The sequence below is a fragment of the Epinephelus fuscoguttatus genome, linkage group LG15 (genome assembly GCF_011397635.1).
Source record: "Epinephelus fuscoguttatus linkage group LG15, E.fuscoguttatus.final_Chr_v1".
Classification (NCBI taxonomy): Eukaryota; Metazoa; Chordata; class Actinopteri; order Perciformes; family Serranidae; genus Epinephelus; species Epinephelus fuscoguttatus.
The window spans coordinates 31,060,247-31,074,382 of record NC_064766.1 but is presented as its reverse complement, the minus strand read 5'-3'; the positions used below and the strand labels follow the sequence as shown (position 1 = coordinate 31,074,382).

The window sequence follows — 14,136 nt, the reverse complement described above, 5'->3', positions numbered from 1 at the left end:
ATCATTTGTTTCTGAGCCGCATGCTTTGCATGTTACAATACGTTTGTATGTCATACTACAGCACAATCATTTTATCTGACTGTGATAATCTGAGGTGTCACCTTTCGTCTGCCAACATGTACTGCCTCCAATTAAATCTGCTGTTTGCCTGCCTTCATTCTCTAGCATCGCATTAGGGACAATATGTTGACCCAGTTTAGGTGTTTGATGTATGAAATACACAAAGTTTGCAGCTCACTGCTCTGTAGATTCTGTCCCTCCACTCCCACACACACTTCTGTCTCTGGAGAAACTCCCTGCCTGAGTCAAACTCAATGTGTCTCTGCATGCTTGTGTTGTGTCAGTTTTCACGTTCTCTGTGTGTGTGTGTGTACTCTTGTTAGCCTGAGCTCTGCAGTCCTCTGAAGCTTACTGTGTCCTGATGCACACGTGCAAGTCACACGAAGGATCAACACACTGGAGTGTTGACGGACCCAGAACAACAATTATTCATATGGAGGGACCCTCACAGTTTTTGTGCTGTCACACCGCGTTATCAGACTGCGTGGCTAAGCAGCCGGTGCTGTGGACTGAAAAGCTCGGTGCTTAATGTTTGCTCTGGCGTACAGAGATGCAGCGCCATGTGCTTCACTGGAGAGATGCCGATTTGAGGGAATTTGGTAACTGACAAAAGTGTTTGTTTATTTGTCAAACATCAAGCACTCACAGAGTTTATTGTGACTCAGATTCACATCTAATTTACAAGATTGTGTCTCCCACAGCACGGCTTTACCTAAAATACCTAAAACCTTTGCTGCTGATGCATTGTCAGCTTTTCATATTCAGTTACTGAGCATGTAAATAATCATTGCAAAGCCAAAGTTAGAAGGCACAGTGATGGTAACCATCTCAAATGATTCAACAGCTCTGGCTGCTCAGGTGGTGGTAGAGGTTGCTGGTATTGATGGTGGGAATTCAAATGATGTGAGTCTTGGTGATTATGTCCTCTAATACTGTCCCTTCTCTTTATTCTTCTTCCAGATTAGTCGCTGCCTGAAGCCTGGAGGACGCTTCGTCTCTGTAACCTTCGCCCAACCCCACTTCAGGAAACGCCTCTATGCTCGAACAGAGTACAGCTGGTCGATTAAGAAGTTCAGTTATGGTGAAGGCTTTGAGTATTTTGTGTATGTAATGACTAAAGGAGAGGAGCTTAGCCCAGAAGATGCAGCTCTGGAGAAACGGCTACTGGAGGACACCAAAGCTTCACCTAACAGGGTCGCCACAACACAAGCTGAGGATGAGGAAGACTTCCTGTTTAATATTAATGTGACATAACTGGATAATCTAAAGGAATCTTGGGATGCATTCCCACTGAGATTTAAAAGGAGGCTATATACTGTGATAATGGCCTTAGAAACTCAAACTTCTCCACTCTTACAAATACAACAGAACCTTCTTCTGTAACTCCAAAATCTGACCTCACTGTGATTGTGTTTTTTTAAGAATTTTGTATTTTTAAATAATTTTATAGATCATTTTCTTACAATAACGATTAGTGTTGGGCCAAATAGCCTGTATTTTCAAAGAGAACGAACTACATAGTAATGGTTGCCAGGTTACCATTTGCAACCATTTTGAAAAATTGGCAACCAATTCTTGGCCTTTGGTTGCCGTCAGTGGCAACCACTTCAAACATACACTGATCAGCCAAAACATTAAAACCACTGGTGGGTGAAGTGAATAACATTGATCATCTTGTTACAGTGGAATGTTCTGCTGGGAAACCTTGGGTCCTTGCATTCATATGGATGCTACTTGATCTGCTCCACCCACCTGAACACCGTTGCAGACAAAATAAACCCCCTCATGGCAAAGGCACTTGTCGATGGCAGTGCCCCCTCCAGAAAGACAATGCACCATGCCTCATCACAAAAACTGCTCAGGCATGACCCGAGGAATGGGACAAAAGAGCACGAGGTGTCGATCTGACCTCCAAATACCCCACATCCCAAACTGATTGAATATTTGAGGGATGTGCTGGTACCGCAGAGGTACCCCCGATCCACAGTGGGTGCTTCTTGGACCGAACTTGGCTCTGACATGGACACAGGCATGGACACAGGACCTCTGGAGGGTGTCCCTTGGTGTCTGGCACCAGGGCGTTAGCTTCAGATCTTTTGAGTCCTGTGGGTTGTGAGGTGGGGTAACAGCATGCCCCACAGATGTTCACTTGATCACTTAATGGCATTTGGCCATGTGTCGAGCTAGTTTGCCGTCTGTGTCAAGTCAACATATTCTCACTCCAACCTCATCACATATTGACGTTTGATCATGGACTTTACACGTCCACATGCGACATGCAAGGTACCCTGGGTGTGCTGGTTGTTGATGTTCTGGGACACCGTGTCAAGTTCTGCCTGTTACATGCATTGTCTTCTTTCAAAATACCGTTTTCACAGAATATTTAATGTTTACATACAGTCTCTTTCAAAATAAACTCACTTCTTTGGCACAACACTGCAAATTGACTTTTTTTTACTTCAACAACAAACACACATGGTTTGGTCTAGGCAACAAAAACACGTGGTAAGGTTTAGGAAAAAAGAACAGGGTTTGGCTTTAGAATCTTTCACCACTCTCTCGGGTGAAAGTCGGGGTTTGTTGGACCCATCCACCACCCCTCCTGCCTGCCCCAGTCGGATTTTCGCCACCTTAACTTTCATCCTCGTCCCGCCGCATTTCCCCCTGATGCTGGCATCGCTAAACTATAACTGCAACCAGCTGCGTATCATGCTGATGTTAAAGGATGCCTTTTGCCGTTGGTTTCTGACGCTGCAAGTCACTGCCCAAGCCCCGGATTTTGATCACTTCGGAGTGAGACTGTGCTCGTCAAGTAGCACTCCATTGGTCACTCATTCTACAGCAGGAAATGGCACTTCAAAATAAAAGCTCAGTGCCGGAAATTCACTGTACTTTAAAACAGAGCATGTTTTTGACAAACTTGACACATTTGCAAGTCACTTGCGGTCCATTCAGAATGGACCCACGACCTACTTTTGGGACGTGACCCACGAGTTGGAAATCACTGCCCTAAATAACTGCATATGTTGGAAAACAAAAACCCTCGCAAGACTCAGCTGTCTATTGTTATCATCTAGTGTTTTGACAAAAGGTCACCTGCATGTGTGAAAAGACTGTCCAAAGTGACCTTGGCCCTTTCCCCTCCAATTACCTGTCAGTGTTACAACAAATACAGAAAATATAACTTCCAAAATACAGAGCACCATCAACTTAACACACAGAACAGTGTCAAAGCAGAGTTTGTATTGTTTATACAGTCAGTTAAATTGTGATTGCTATTGAGTGGTTTGTAGCAATGGTTAAGTGTGACTCATCATGTTTCTGCCTGTGTCATAATTTTCTAAAGCTGCTACTATCAGCCTCTGTTCCAGCGCAGTTCATAATGGAAACTTTTATCTTTCATAAACCAATTTCACATCCCACTGTCCTTAACTGTTCTGTCGGCCTGTATATCAGAAAGATTCAACAGCCTCCGATTCTCTGGTGCAGCACAAGCCTGCCAGTGTTACGCAATTTGCAAGACAAACTGGCAAGTCTAGACACGGTACATAACAGCAGCACCGGCCTGCATGTAAAGTCAGTGTTAAAGTCTATTAATATGTCAGTCAGAGTCTCCACTTCTGTTGGGGTTGTCTGCACCCGTCCCGTGTCTGCTTTAGATTCCAGACAAAAGCTGCTAATGGAGATATGCTTTGTGTGTTTAACACACCTGTCAAGCACGCTGGCACTGCGTGTGGGCACATACACATGTACATGCAAGTAATAGCCCACCCCTTGCGTGTTATTTGTTGAGGAAACATGAGACGTGTCTCGGGCCCTGTGCTCTGCTGCTTAAATTTAGACCTGAAAGGGAGAGAGAGAGAGAGACGGGCATGCAGACAGGCAGCGGGGCTGGTGACTGGAGGGGGGACCACATTGATAAAGTAGAAATCATTTATTTTTAATTCTCTACTGAGATCTAATTACCGCCTATTTTTAAGACTTGGAAAAAAAAGGTGTGTGATTTTTCAGATGGCTCATCTTTCGTTCTCTGATTTTCTGCTGGTGTAACGTGACAGTTTGTTTAACTTTAACTTTGATGGTGACAAAACAGTCTCACCACAAGCTCTACTTACTAGTTCTAAAGCTTTTGATCGTATCACACAGTCTTCCTCAGCAGGTGGAGTCAGACCAGTCTTGAACAGAGGCTGTATGAAAATAATGGACATAGCAACAATGCTGTCGCCCATTGATTTGTGGATTGGTGTATTGAAGTCTCAAGTCTGGCATTTTGGCCGTGAAGTGACCCGAGGTGACCACATTTGAATGAGAGAGTGGAGTTGTGGAGGAGCAGGTGACCGATCTAAACATGCCGAGACACCTGCAAAGCTGCAGACCACTACAGACCTTTGTTCGAGACCAACAAACACCAAAACATCATTGTGTCCCCCGCTCTGATTGTGCCACCACAACAGGGCTTCTTAAGCCCAAACATGATCTTTTTCAAACCAAAAAGGTAACGTCGGTAGGTTGTCAGCGGTAACCTCCCTGACAACCACCTATGTGCAAGAGTGTTCCCTAAAAAAAAATGCAATACTGTCCATGGGCAGGATGACAGGCAGGTGCTTTAATGAACACTGGCAGAAGTAAAATGAGCTTGTTGTTGCATTTTGTAGCAAGACATTGGAAGTAACTCAAATTACCAAAAATTTCATCATCTTAAGTTTAGTGGAAATGTTTTCCCAAGCCAGGTTTTTCTTATGATTGTCCTTCTTTCTGCTTCCTTGTTGCATGCTATTTGATCAGCTAAAACCAGACGACAACCACGGTTAGGTTCGACCGATGAAGTTTGTGGCAAAGGGAAATTGTGGGCAGCAACCGCTTACCGACTTATCAATGTCATTTCTGTTTGTCACTGATGCTGCTCTGTTCTGTTCCTGGGGGGGTCTTTGCTGTTGCTCTCCTTGCCTTAGGCTTTCCATGTAGGCGCATGGAAGGGCAAGGAGGTTTGCTCTCTCTGTCTCAGGCTTTCCTTGTTTGCACATGGAAGGGCAGACAGGTGTGCTCTCTCTGCGTTAGGCTTTCCAGGTAGGCGAGTGGAAGAGGTTTTCTGCGTAGGCCTGAGGAAAGGCAGAGAAGCCCCAGAACAGAGCCGTACTGCAAATGGAAGTAAAGTTTTCTTTGACTAAATCACTCCTAACTAAACTACAGTTTTTTGCAGTTCTTTGTTGCCTTCATTTTTCAGCCGTGAAGGTTACTGCTTGGTCTCGACTTAACTTTTCAACCCCCACCTCCCCTTTAGTTACTGCTGCTACCCTTGCTGGGGGGCAAATTTGCTGTTTTATGGTGAGACTGTTTTCATCAAGTACTGTTTTCAAATTCAAGACAGAACTTTTAATCTTTAACCTAAATCTGTTGTGCTCTGACCTATAATGAAAACGCTGACAGAGTATTTCCAACTATTGTATATTCTCCTGTTATGTACATACACACTCAAAAATGCACACAGCACACACACTGTTGTACACATTGAAATGTATCACTATCAGACAGTGACGGCTTCAGTCTCAACCACTCTGTATCTATCCCCCCCAGACCTCTTGCATTGTCTCTGTGCAAACCCCATTGGCTATTATCTGGTTTCCATGGTGATGATTGGGTGCAATGCCCTGACTACCTGAACAGTAGGGTTAAAAAAAACAACAGCCTGGCACCTATTTGGCATGGCAGGGGGATGACAGGAGGTTATGTAAGTGGCAGTGGGTTTGATATTGACAATAGAGGCTTAGGGGGTGCAGAGCAGCCACACTGCAGCAGTGGGACAGAAAAACATTTGACAGATTCAACACTCAGCGTGGACGCGTGGAGGTTGGGCACATGGAGAGTTAGTTTTTCTGCTCTGTTTTCCCACAAAAGTATGATGCAGTTTCCCCACTTTCTCCTCAGTCGGACGAAGTTTAGTGTAACTTTAATGACTGTTTTGTCAGTGTGTGAATATATTAAAATTCAGCTGTTGTTTTTTCGTAAATTCGGTCTTCAGCCCTCTTGGTCAGACTGACTGATCCGCAATGGCAGAGACCCCAGTGACAGTGAGATTTAACGTGACTGGACTTAAGTTACATAACCACAGAGCAGGGCGCAGGCCTCACGCAGGAGAGGTTTAGTCATCATTTTCTCCTTAACACAAACCTTTTCGTCTTCAGTGCAGTTTTTTTTTGTCTCTTCAGCTGATCACCTGAGTCATCCAGGTGTCTGAGGCGATGATTTAATATAGAGCGCTGTGTATTTATGAGAGATAGTAGAGCCAGAATTTTCTCTCCTGCTGCTAATTGTCCTCCATGCTCTGTTGCCTAAGGGCAGCAACAACACTAATCTACTGCATGCTCAATGCCTTTCTCCCTGTCTTTCTGTCTCTCTTTCACTCTCAGTCACTCTTCTCACCACCACCACCACCCTGCCCTCTCTGTCTGCATTGATTGGCCCTGAGTGCTTTGCTGTGTGGGTGTTATGTGAGGGCTCATGCAATTCAAAAGGTCTACTGCATGCTTTAACCAAACATCTCTTGGTTTTATCTGCCTCAATGTATGTCTTTGTGTTTAAACTGAATCACGACACAGCAATACTGCCTGTTTGTACCCCATTGAACTGTCTGCTTATACTGCAGCTTCACTCAAAGAATCCTCTGTGATTCTTTAAGGGACATTCTCGTTTCTTACAACCAAGGTCTTGTTTTTGTATTTTTTTTCTGTCGGTAATAAGAAAAAAACATTGTACTGACAAAGTTCTTTTCTGAGATCTGGGAATGCAGCAATGTTGATTAAAACATGTCCAATGGGGCACAAACCACGAGCAGACAATTGTGCAGGTTTACTGCAGGGGCAGCAGGCAGCAGGCTGAGCAAGGTACTCCAATCATCCCTCGCTGCAGCAACACTTTCCAGCTCCTCCTGGTGGATCCAAAAGCTTTCCCTTTCCAGAGATATATAATCCCTTCATTGTGCTCTGGGTCTGCCCTGAGGCCTCCTACCAGTTGGATGATCCCAGAAAACCTCCACCGCCCAGGAGGCATCCTGATCAGATGCCCAAGTCACCTTAACGGCATAGGAGCGGTGGCTCTACTACGAGCTCCCTCCGGATGTCTGAGCTCCTTGCTCTGCCTCTAAGACTAAATCCAGGTACACCACAAAGAAAACTTATTTTGGTCGCTTGTGTCCAAGAACAGGTCGCTACCCAAAGCTCATGACCATAGGTGAGGGTAGGAGCATAGATGGACTTGTAAATTAAGAGCTTTGCCTTCCAGCTCAGCCTCCCCTTTACATCACTGGTCCAACACAACACCTGCATTACTGCTGACACCGCGCCAAACTACCTGTCCATCTTACCCTCCATTTTACCCTCATAAACAAGACCCTGAGATACATGAACTCCTTCACTTGGGGCAGTGACTCTCTCCTAATCTTGGAGGGGGCGATCCAGAATTTTCCGGCAGAGAACCATGGCCTCACACTTGAAAGTACTGACTCTCGTCCCAGCCGCCTCACACTCAGCTGCAAACCACCCCAGGGCATACTGGAGGTCACGGACTGATGAAGCCAATAGAACCACATCATCTGCAAAGAGCAGAGATGCAATAAGGTAAACGAACTGGAAATTCTGAGAACATAAGACACAAACTAAAGACCTGTAGCAAGCCAACCTCCAATTAAAATATGATTGAATTATATACATTGTGAGCATTCATGAAAAGAAAAAATACATTACTATACTTAGATAATATGATTTTAAAACCACATTTAAGGATCCTGTCAGTACCAAATTTCTGTATTGCAGTTCCATTATATTCTGTTAATACCGTAATACTTTACATGGCCAATACCTGGAGTGTTCAGGTGGCAGCCTTCATGCTAGCAGATTGAATCACTAATGCTAACGCTAGCTTGGCTATCCCTGTTGTCATAAGCATGGATGTACTGAGAGAACTGGATACAGAGTTTGTGGTGGGGACTCGGTCAATCCCATGAAAGTTGCTCAGTGGCTCGTGAATCCAATAAAAGTTTGACATCGGGGTATGAAACTACCCGGATCTTCCACATTGCGGTGTACATAGAGAAAGCAAACAAGCATTTCCTGTAACTCTACTTCCCCGCCACTCAGGCTTGGGCTCAGGCATGCTACAATAAATGACAGTAGTGAAATTACTTTAGATTTGGCTATCAATGAATTCTACAGCTGTTATGACATAATGGTTATATATGTCCTATTTAAGGGTATTGGAAAGTTTATGTATCTCAAAAATATTTATCCGCTAATTTACAGAAGTCTCTTTCACATTGTAAGCCTGTGACGGAAGTCTTTTTGGGTCCCATGGCATCACATGCCGGACCTGAATGTTGCAATTACACAGTTTGGTCACTATGTCAAATTGCCTTAAAAGCCTAGCTCTGTTCCTGGAGGCTTGGTCATGAGACCCTCAGTCTGCAGACCAACTCCCTCTATCAACCTTAAACTACCTCATTTAGTTTCAAACACACACACACACAGTTTTCTTGTGTAATCAAGCTTTATTATCAGATTTTAGGGTTGCTCGCTTTTGGTTTTCACTCCAAATGAAGTGGTTCCCGACCTCATAAATCTGAGGTGATTAACAGGATAGAAGAGGATATAAAACATATTTCCTGTAGACAAAATAATGTGTAATGACACTTCCCTTAAAATTCCCATTTTTTGTTAAGTACCAGATTGGTGTACTCTGTACTGGCATACAGAAATCATTCAAAATTGAGATTTGATTTGATTTGGTTTGAAAATATATGATGGGTAGTAGTTATGGGCAAATCAATGAGAATATGGCCAAGCTTTGATAGTCTAGAATTTTCCTTTAAAGGACTACTTCACCCACAAAATGACCTGTTGTACATCAATAACTCACGTTATGTTGAATTTGTAAAGAAACCTGTTTTTATTGCAGGACTCCATGGTGAACGAAGAATCCAAAAACAGAAGATTCTTGATGAACTGAAGTAAAAGGAGTCTGCATTTACCAACAGCAAAACTATATCAAAACATACATTTACAAACACACACAACTCATGCAGTATAATCCAAGTCTCATTTATCCTGCCATATGCTCAGTACTTCCTAAACACATGCATGTTCACTAAACCTTACTATTTTTAATACTTCTGCGTGAAAACTGCAGGCGCACCACTCATCCGTGCCTGAGAACGTTTATGCGGAAGAGTTTTTAAAATAGGAAGGTTTTAGAAAAACTGCACGAGTTTGGGAAGTACGGAGCATATGACAGGATACATGACAGTTGGATTATACTGCACGAGTTGTGTGAGAGTTTGTAGAGATATTATGATATAGTTTTGCTGTTTTAAATGTGATCCCCTTTGAATTCAGTTCATCAAGAATTTTATCCTTTCTGGATTCTTCGTCCACCGTGGAGGCATGCCAAACAAAACAAAGTTTACTTGTCAAATTCAGTGTAACACGGGGTGAGTAATTGATATACAAATGATCATCTGGGGGGTGAAGTATTCCTTTAACCTACAGCCTGTGTATTCAGTTGCTACAGACCAGCGTAAACACAGTAGGGTGGAGGGAATCACCACTTATCATCGTCAGTGGAAACCAATCTGCATTAGATGTAGTGAGGACTAAGAGAAAGCGCTGCCTCTGCTTTCAACAGCGCTGTATATCTGCCCATCTCCCTTGGGGCAGCATAATGGCATAATATACTATATGTCGGGCTTATGTAACTGGAGGAGGAATATTAATGGACGTCCACTCAGGACGGGGCCAAAGTGGAATCAGATCAAAGCTCTTTGTCCTCACTGCACATGCTCAATTTGAACCTCGAGCTGAGCGTTGCTGCTGTGAGCTGTGTGTACGTGTATGTGAGAGATAACAGCACAATAGCACTTAACATTTACAGTGGTCTGCTTTAGCATTGTGTTTGTTTTGCACCCGAATGTCCACATGTCTGTCATGCTTGTTTTTCCATCCGGTCTTTCGGTGTGGTTACATAGTAACTGTCCACTGGGGAGGCATCTACAGCATGTCTGTGTTGACCCCAGCATGGCCTGCACACCCAGCCCATCTGCCAGGTCAGGACACAGGAGCCCAGGTTACGTCTACAGCTCCAGCTCAACTAACCTCTGACCCTGGAATTTGCCAAATGATGACTGCATTTACGTCTCATCAGAGAGTTGTTGCCTGAGATGTTCCACTCAGATGTCCGACATTAGAATTAAAAGGATAAATCTGGAATTATTTTATCTTTGAATTATTTTTGGTTTAATTATATCCAACCAAAAATGTGAAGCCATTATAAAACACACAGCTGTGACCACATAACAACAGTATTACTGCGCCAATTATCTGTTGATAAAAATGTCAGATTTTGTTGTGACTTTGTTGTTGTGTTGTGATTTAGTGGGTGTGCTTAGTGTGGGTAAGCTGTTGAAAGAGATGGACAGGACAGAGGAAGAAGATCAAAAAGAGGAGAGAGAAACTGAAGAGCTGGAAACATGAAGAATCAAAGTCGGGGTCGTTAAACACACTATGTGGTCTGCTCACTGTTTTCAGACCTGCGCTGAGAACGATCTGGCTATTGATTCTAAAACAGTGCTTAACACACCCACTAAATCAAAATTCACAACAAAATCTGACATTTTGAAACAACTGCCAGTTGGTGCAGTAATGCTGCTGTAATGCAGCCACAGCTGTGTGTTTATAGAGTGTTTTACAGTGACTTTGAACACGGCTCAGCAAATCGTAATCAAGGACCCAAACTATCCAGGCACTGCACTCCCCTTCGTGCCTAACAACCAGAGGTCAGACCAAGTTGTTGTTTTGCTCCACAGAAGGCCCGCCTCTAAAATCCGATTGGATTTTAGAATATAAATGTTAAACGCTGCTTTCTTTATTGTAATGAAGCAATAGGTCATCCAGCACAATAGACTGTTTCAAGATTGAATCCTTAAAAATGAGTTAGCATTTTTGCTCTTCTGGATCTCTTGTCTCAAAGTCAGTGGGTCTTTTGAACAGACTGAAAAAAGGTCTGTGGTCAACACAAGCTTAAGACACTTTGACATGTTGTTCTGTATGTGGACAGCAGTGCAGCAGAGGCACTTGTTTGTAGGATAAATTAATTGGTACCTTTAGGGTATTGTTTGGAAGATAAAGTAACACCAGTGTTTTTCTTTAGCCCTGCCGCCTCTCAAATGTCTTGACATGTTTAGATTTCAGATTATGATGTAGGATTGCTGGATGCTGCAGCGTTACTGGAAGCAGGACTTGAATAAATCACTGTAAAAGTCACATGTCCACAGTCACACTAGTGACAGGCAGAGAGGTGTGGTGGAGCAGAGCTGATACGAGTCAATATTTGCCCAAATATGTCAGTCCGGTTCCGGCCTTCCAGGACCACCCATTACTGTGAAAAGTGTAATTGTCCATGACCGCAGACAGCCACACACGCACACACACAGACGACATCCACAACAACAACATGATCGATAGCACTATGTGTTCATTCAGTGCGGTGCTGATGTTATCAGGACAGTCAATAATCGCTCTGATGGGAATGCGGTCGGTTACACTGATGACGCTTTGTTGATGTTCTCTTATTAGAGCGAGGAGCAATTCAGAGTCATATAAGGCTCGGTGTTAAAGCACTGCTGTCAGAACACGTAGCTTTTTATAGATGTGTCCTGATACTGTACATGCTCTTCCAGGCGATAAACAAATCTGTCATCTGTAGCGTGATTTCCAGGAACATTTTACAGTCAGATTACAAGGAAATGAAATTCTATTGGGTTATCAGTGCATGTTTGTGTACCAGAGGTGGAAGAGGGGTGGTATCAGCTGACACAATTTCCTGACTGACACTGTTGGCAAACATTGTTGTACAGTATTCTTCACTTTTTCTTCACTTTCACCCAATTTCACACATCTGTTGCTGTAATAAAAAGTGATGCCCAGCCGAGGTAGCTGTACCTCAGGGGGTTCCTCTGCAGTTACCAGGAGGCACTTGGAAAGACTGTGGAGTCACTCAGCTAATGTGGAAAAAAAACAACAGATATATTTGTGTTTGGGAGAAAAGAAGATCTTTAGTATACCTATTGTCACACAGACCTAACTATAGGTGTGTTAGTTTTATTATACACATAAACTGAGACAGTTCAGAGTGGACAGACATATGTTGGTAGCCTGGTAAGACCATCCTGATGACATGAGCTCAACATTCTGTTTCACTGTCTATCAGTCTGGCCTCAGTGCCGCCCAAAACACTTGGAGTGGCCGTGAGCACTCACCTTGGCAGTCAGCCTCCTTCAGCCAATCAGTGGCAAAACAACAATGAACACTGGATTTGTGCCGCTGAACAGTGCAGCAACAAATTTAGCAACTTATTTACTACTTCAGGGTAAAAGCAATGAATATATTCAAATGCTGAGTCCACCCTTGTCTCTTCTTTTGTGCCGGCACCATCTGGGCCTTGGGCAGGACATCACTGAGCATCCTTCTTGACTGGACCTTCATTGAGAACTGTTTGTTGATGATGTTATGCTACCAATTTGTATAAGCAGACAAGAGATCCAGCACAGTTCCAAAAGTCACACAATAACACAAACTAACTACCCGATCAAGGGGCAGCGGAAAACCAGAGACTTGTTGTGTTTTGTGGAGTATAATGACGTGTATGAAGTCGTTCAATGTAGTCTGGTGGCTTTGACAAAAGTATAACATTGCGGCATCAGTTTCCCGTTGTAGAAAGCTGTCTGATGGCAAGGTAAAGTCTAGAAAATATTCTGTGTACATGTAAAGTGACGTTGATTTGGCCCCCAAATGTGTTGGAACAGCAGTTAAACGTCTTTCCCTCCAAGAAACTCCACCACTGCATACTCTTGTTCCTGTTTAATCGTTGTTATCAACTCTATTTCTGCAATAACTTCACTTATTGCTCTCTCAACTTTAATAACGTTAGAGTCACCACTTGCTGCTACCTGCCATTATTGTTCTGCAAGCAACAGCCTGCATTTTACGTCATCATGGGGCAGCAGTAGCTCAGCAGCTCAGTCCATAGGGACTCGGGTTGGAGTATGGACTGGAAGCTGGAGAGGTGCCAGTTTACCTTCTGGTCACTGGCAAGGTGTCCTTGAGTAAAGCACCAAACCTCCAACTGCTCGGGATGCCTGTCCACGCAGCCCCTCCTACGTCTCTCCATTTAATGCATGTATAAGTCCTGTTTGTTCGTGTGTGAATATGACAACAGAGTGAGAAAATTGAAGTTCCTACAACGCAGTTCCTGACTGACAGTTTATGTTGTCAACAACTGTGCAGATCTCTGATTCCTGGAAAGTGTTTGGGGCGGCAGTGGAGCCAGACTGATAACAGACAGCAAAACAGAATGTTGAGCTCACGTCATCAGGATGGTGTCACCAGGCTAATGTATTGGTCCTCTTCTACTGTTGTCTTGTGGAGAGCATTTTGACTTTATGATCTATTAACCGGTATTTTTCGTTGCTGGTGAATAATAACAAACAAAAACAAATTGCATAAGACAGCAGGAAAACAGCATGAGAATGACCTCTGAGTCCCGAGTGTTGAGGAAAGGGCAGGCAATTACTATCTATCTATCTATCTATCCATCTATCTATCTATCCATCTATCTATCTATCTATCTATCTATCTATCTATCAACTAGTTTGTTTCTGGAGAAAAAGAGAAATGGCTCTGTAATTGGAGCCCGACAGCGTGCAGACCTCATTTGTGCCCTGCGGTGAAGTATTTGTCTTCCACATGAGTATTTTCACCTGGACGTGTGCACACTTGGTCCCTCTTCTACCATTTGTTAGTGTGACTGCATAGTTACTAGGCTTTCCACTGACCTGAATCAGTCAACACCTTCATACCATCCTTTTGGCAAATGAGAGTACGTGGAAAGTTGGAAGCAAAAAGCCAACACAAAACTCAATATTCATGGATAAATGGTTTGAATGTGCAGTTTCTGACAGTGTGTGTGGAAACATTGGATTTAAAATGATGGGAACACTGTATCAAACCACACAACATGTTGATTTTTGAGGTT

The 14,136-nt window shown here is 43.5% G+C and overlaps 1 protein-coding gene across 2 annotated transcripts in view; it reads left to right on the top strand.

Annotated features, from left to right (window-relative positions):
* ece2a (endothelin converting enzyme 2a) overlaps window positions 1-2,561 on the top strand; it is a 129,497-nt gene extending 126,936 nt beyond the window's left edge. The window contains exon 4 of one of the 2 annotated variants that reach the window (XM_049599165.1): window positions 1,021-2,561. In XM_049599165.1, coding sequence (XP_049455122.1) covers window positions 1,021-1,314 — 294 coding nt within the window. In that variant the 3' untranslated portion in view covers window positions 1,315-2,561. The remainder of the gene's footprint in view (window positions 1-1,020) is intronic. The other variant, XM_049599164.1, reaches the window with a different exon arrangement.
* The last annotated feature ends 11,575 nt before the right edge of the window (window positions 2,562-14,136 follow it).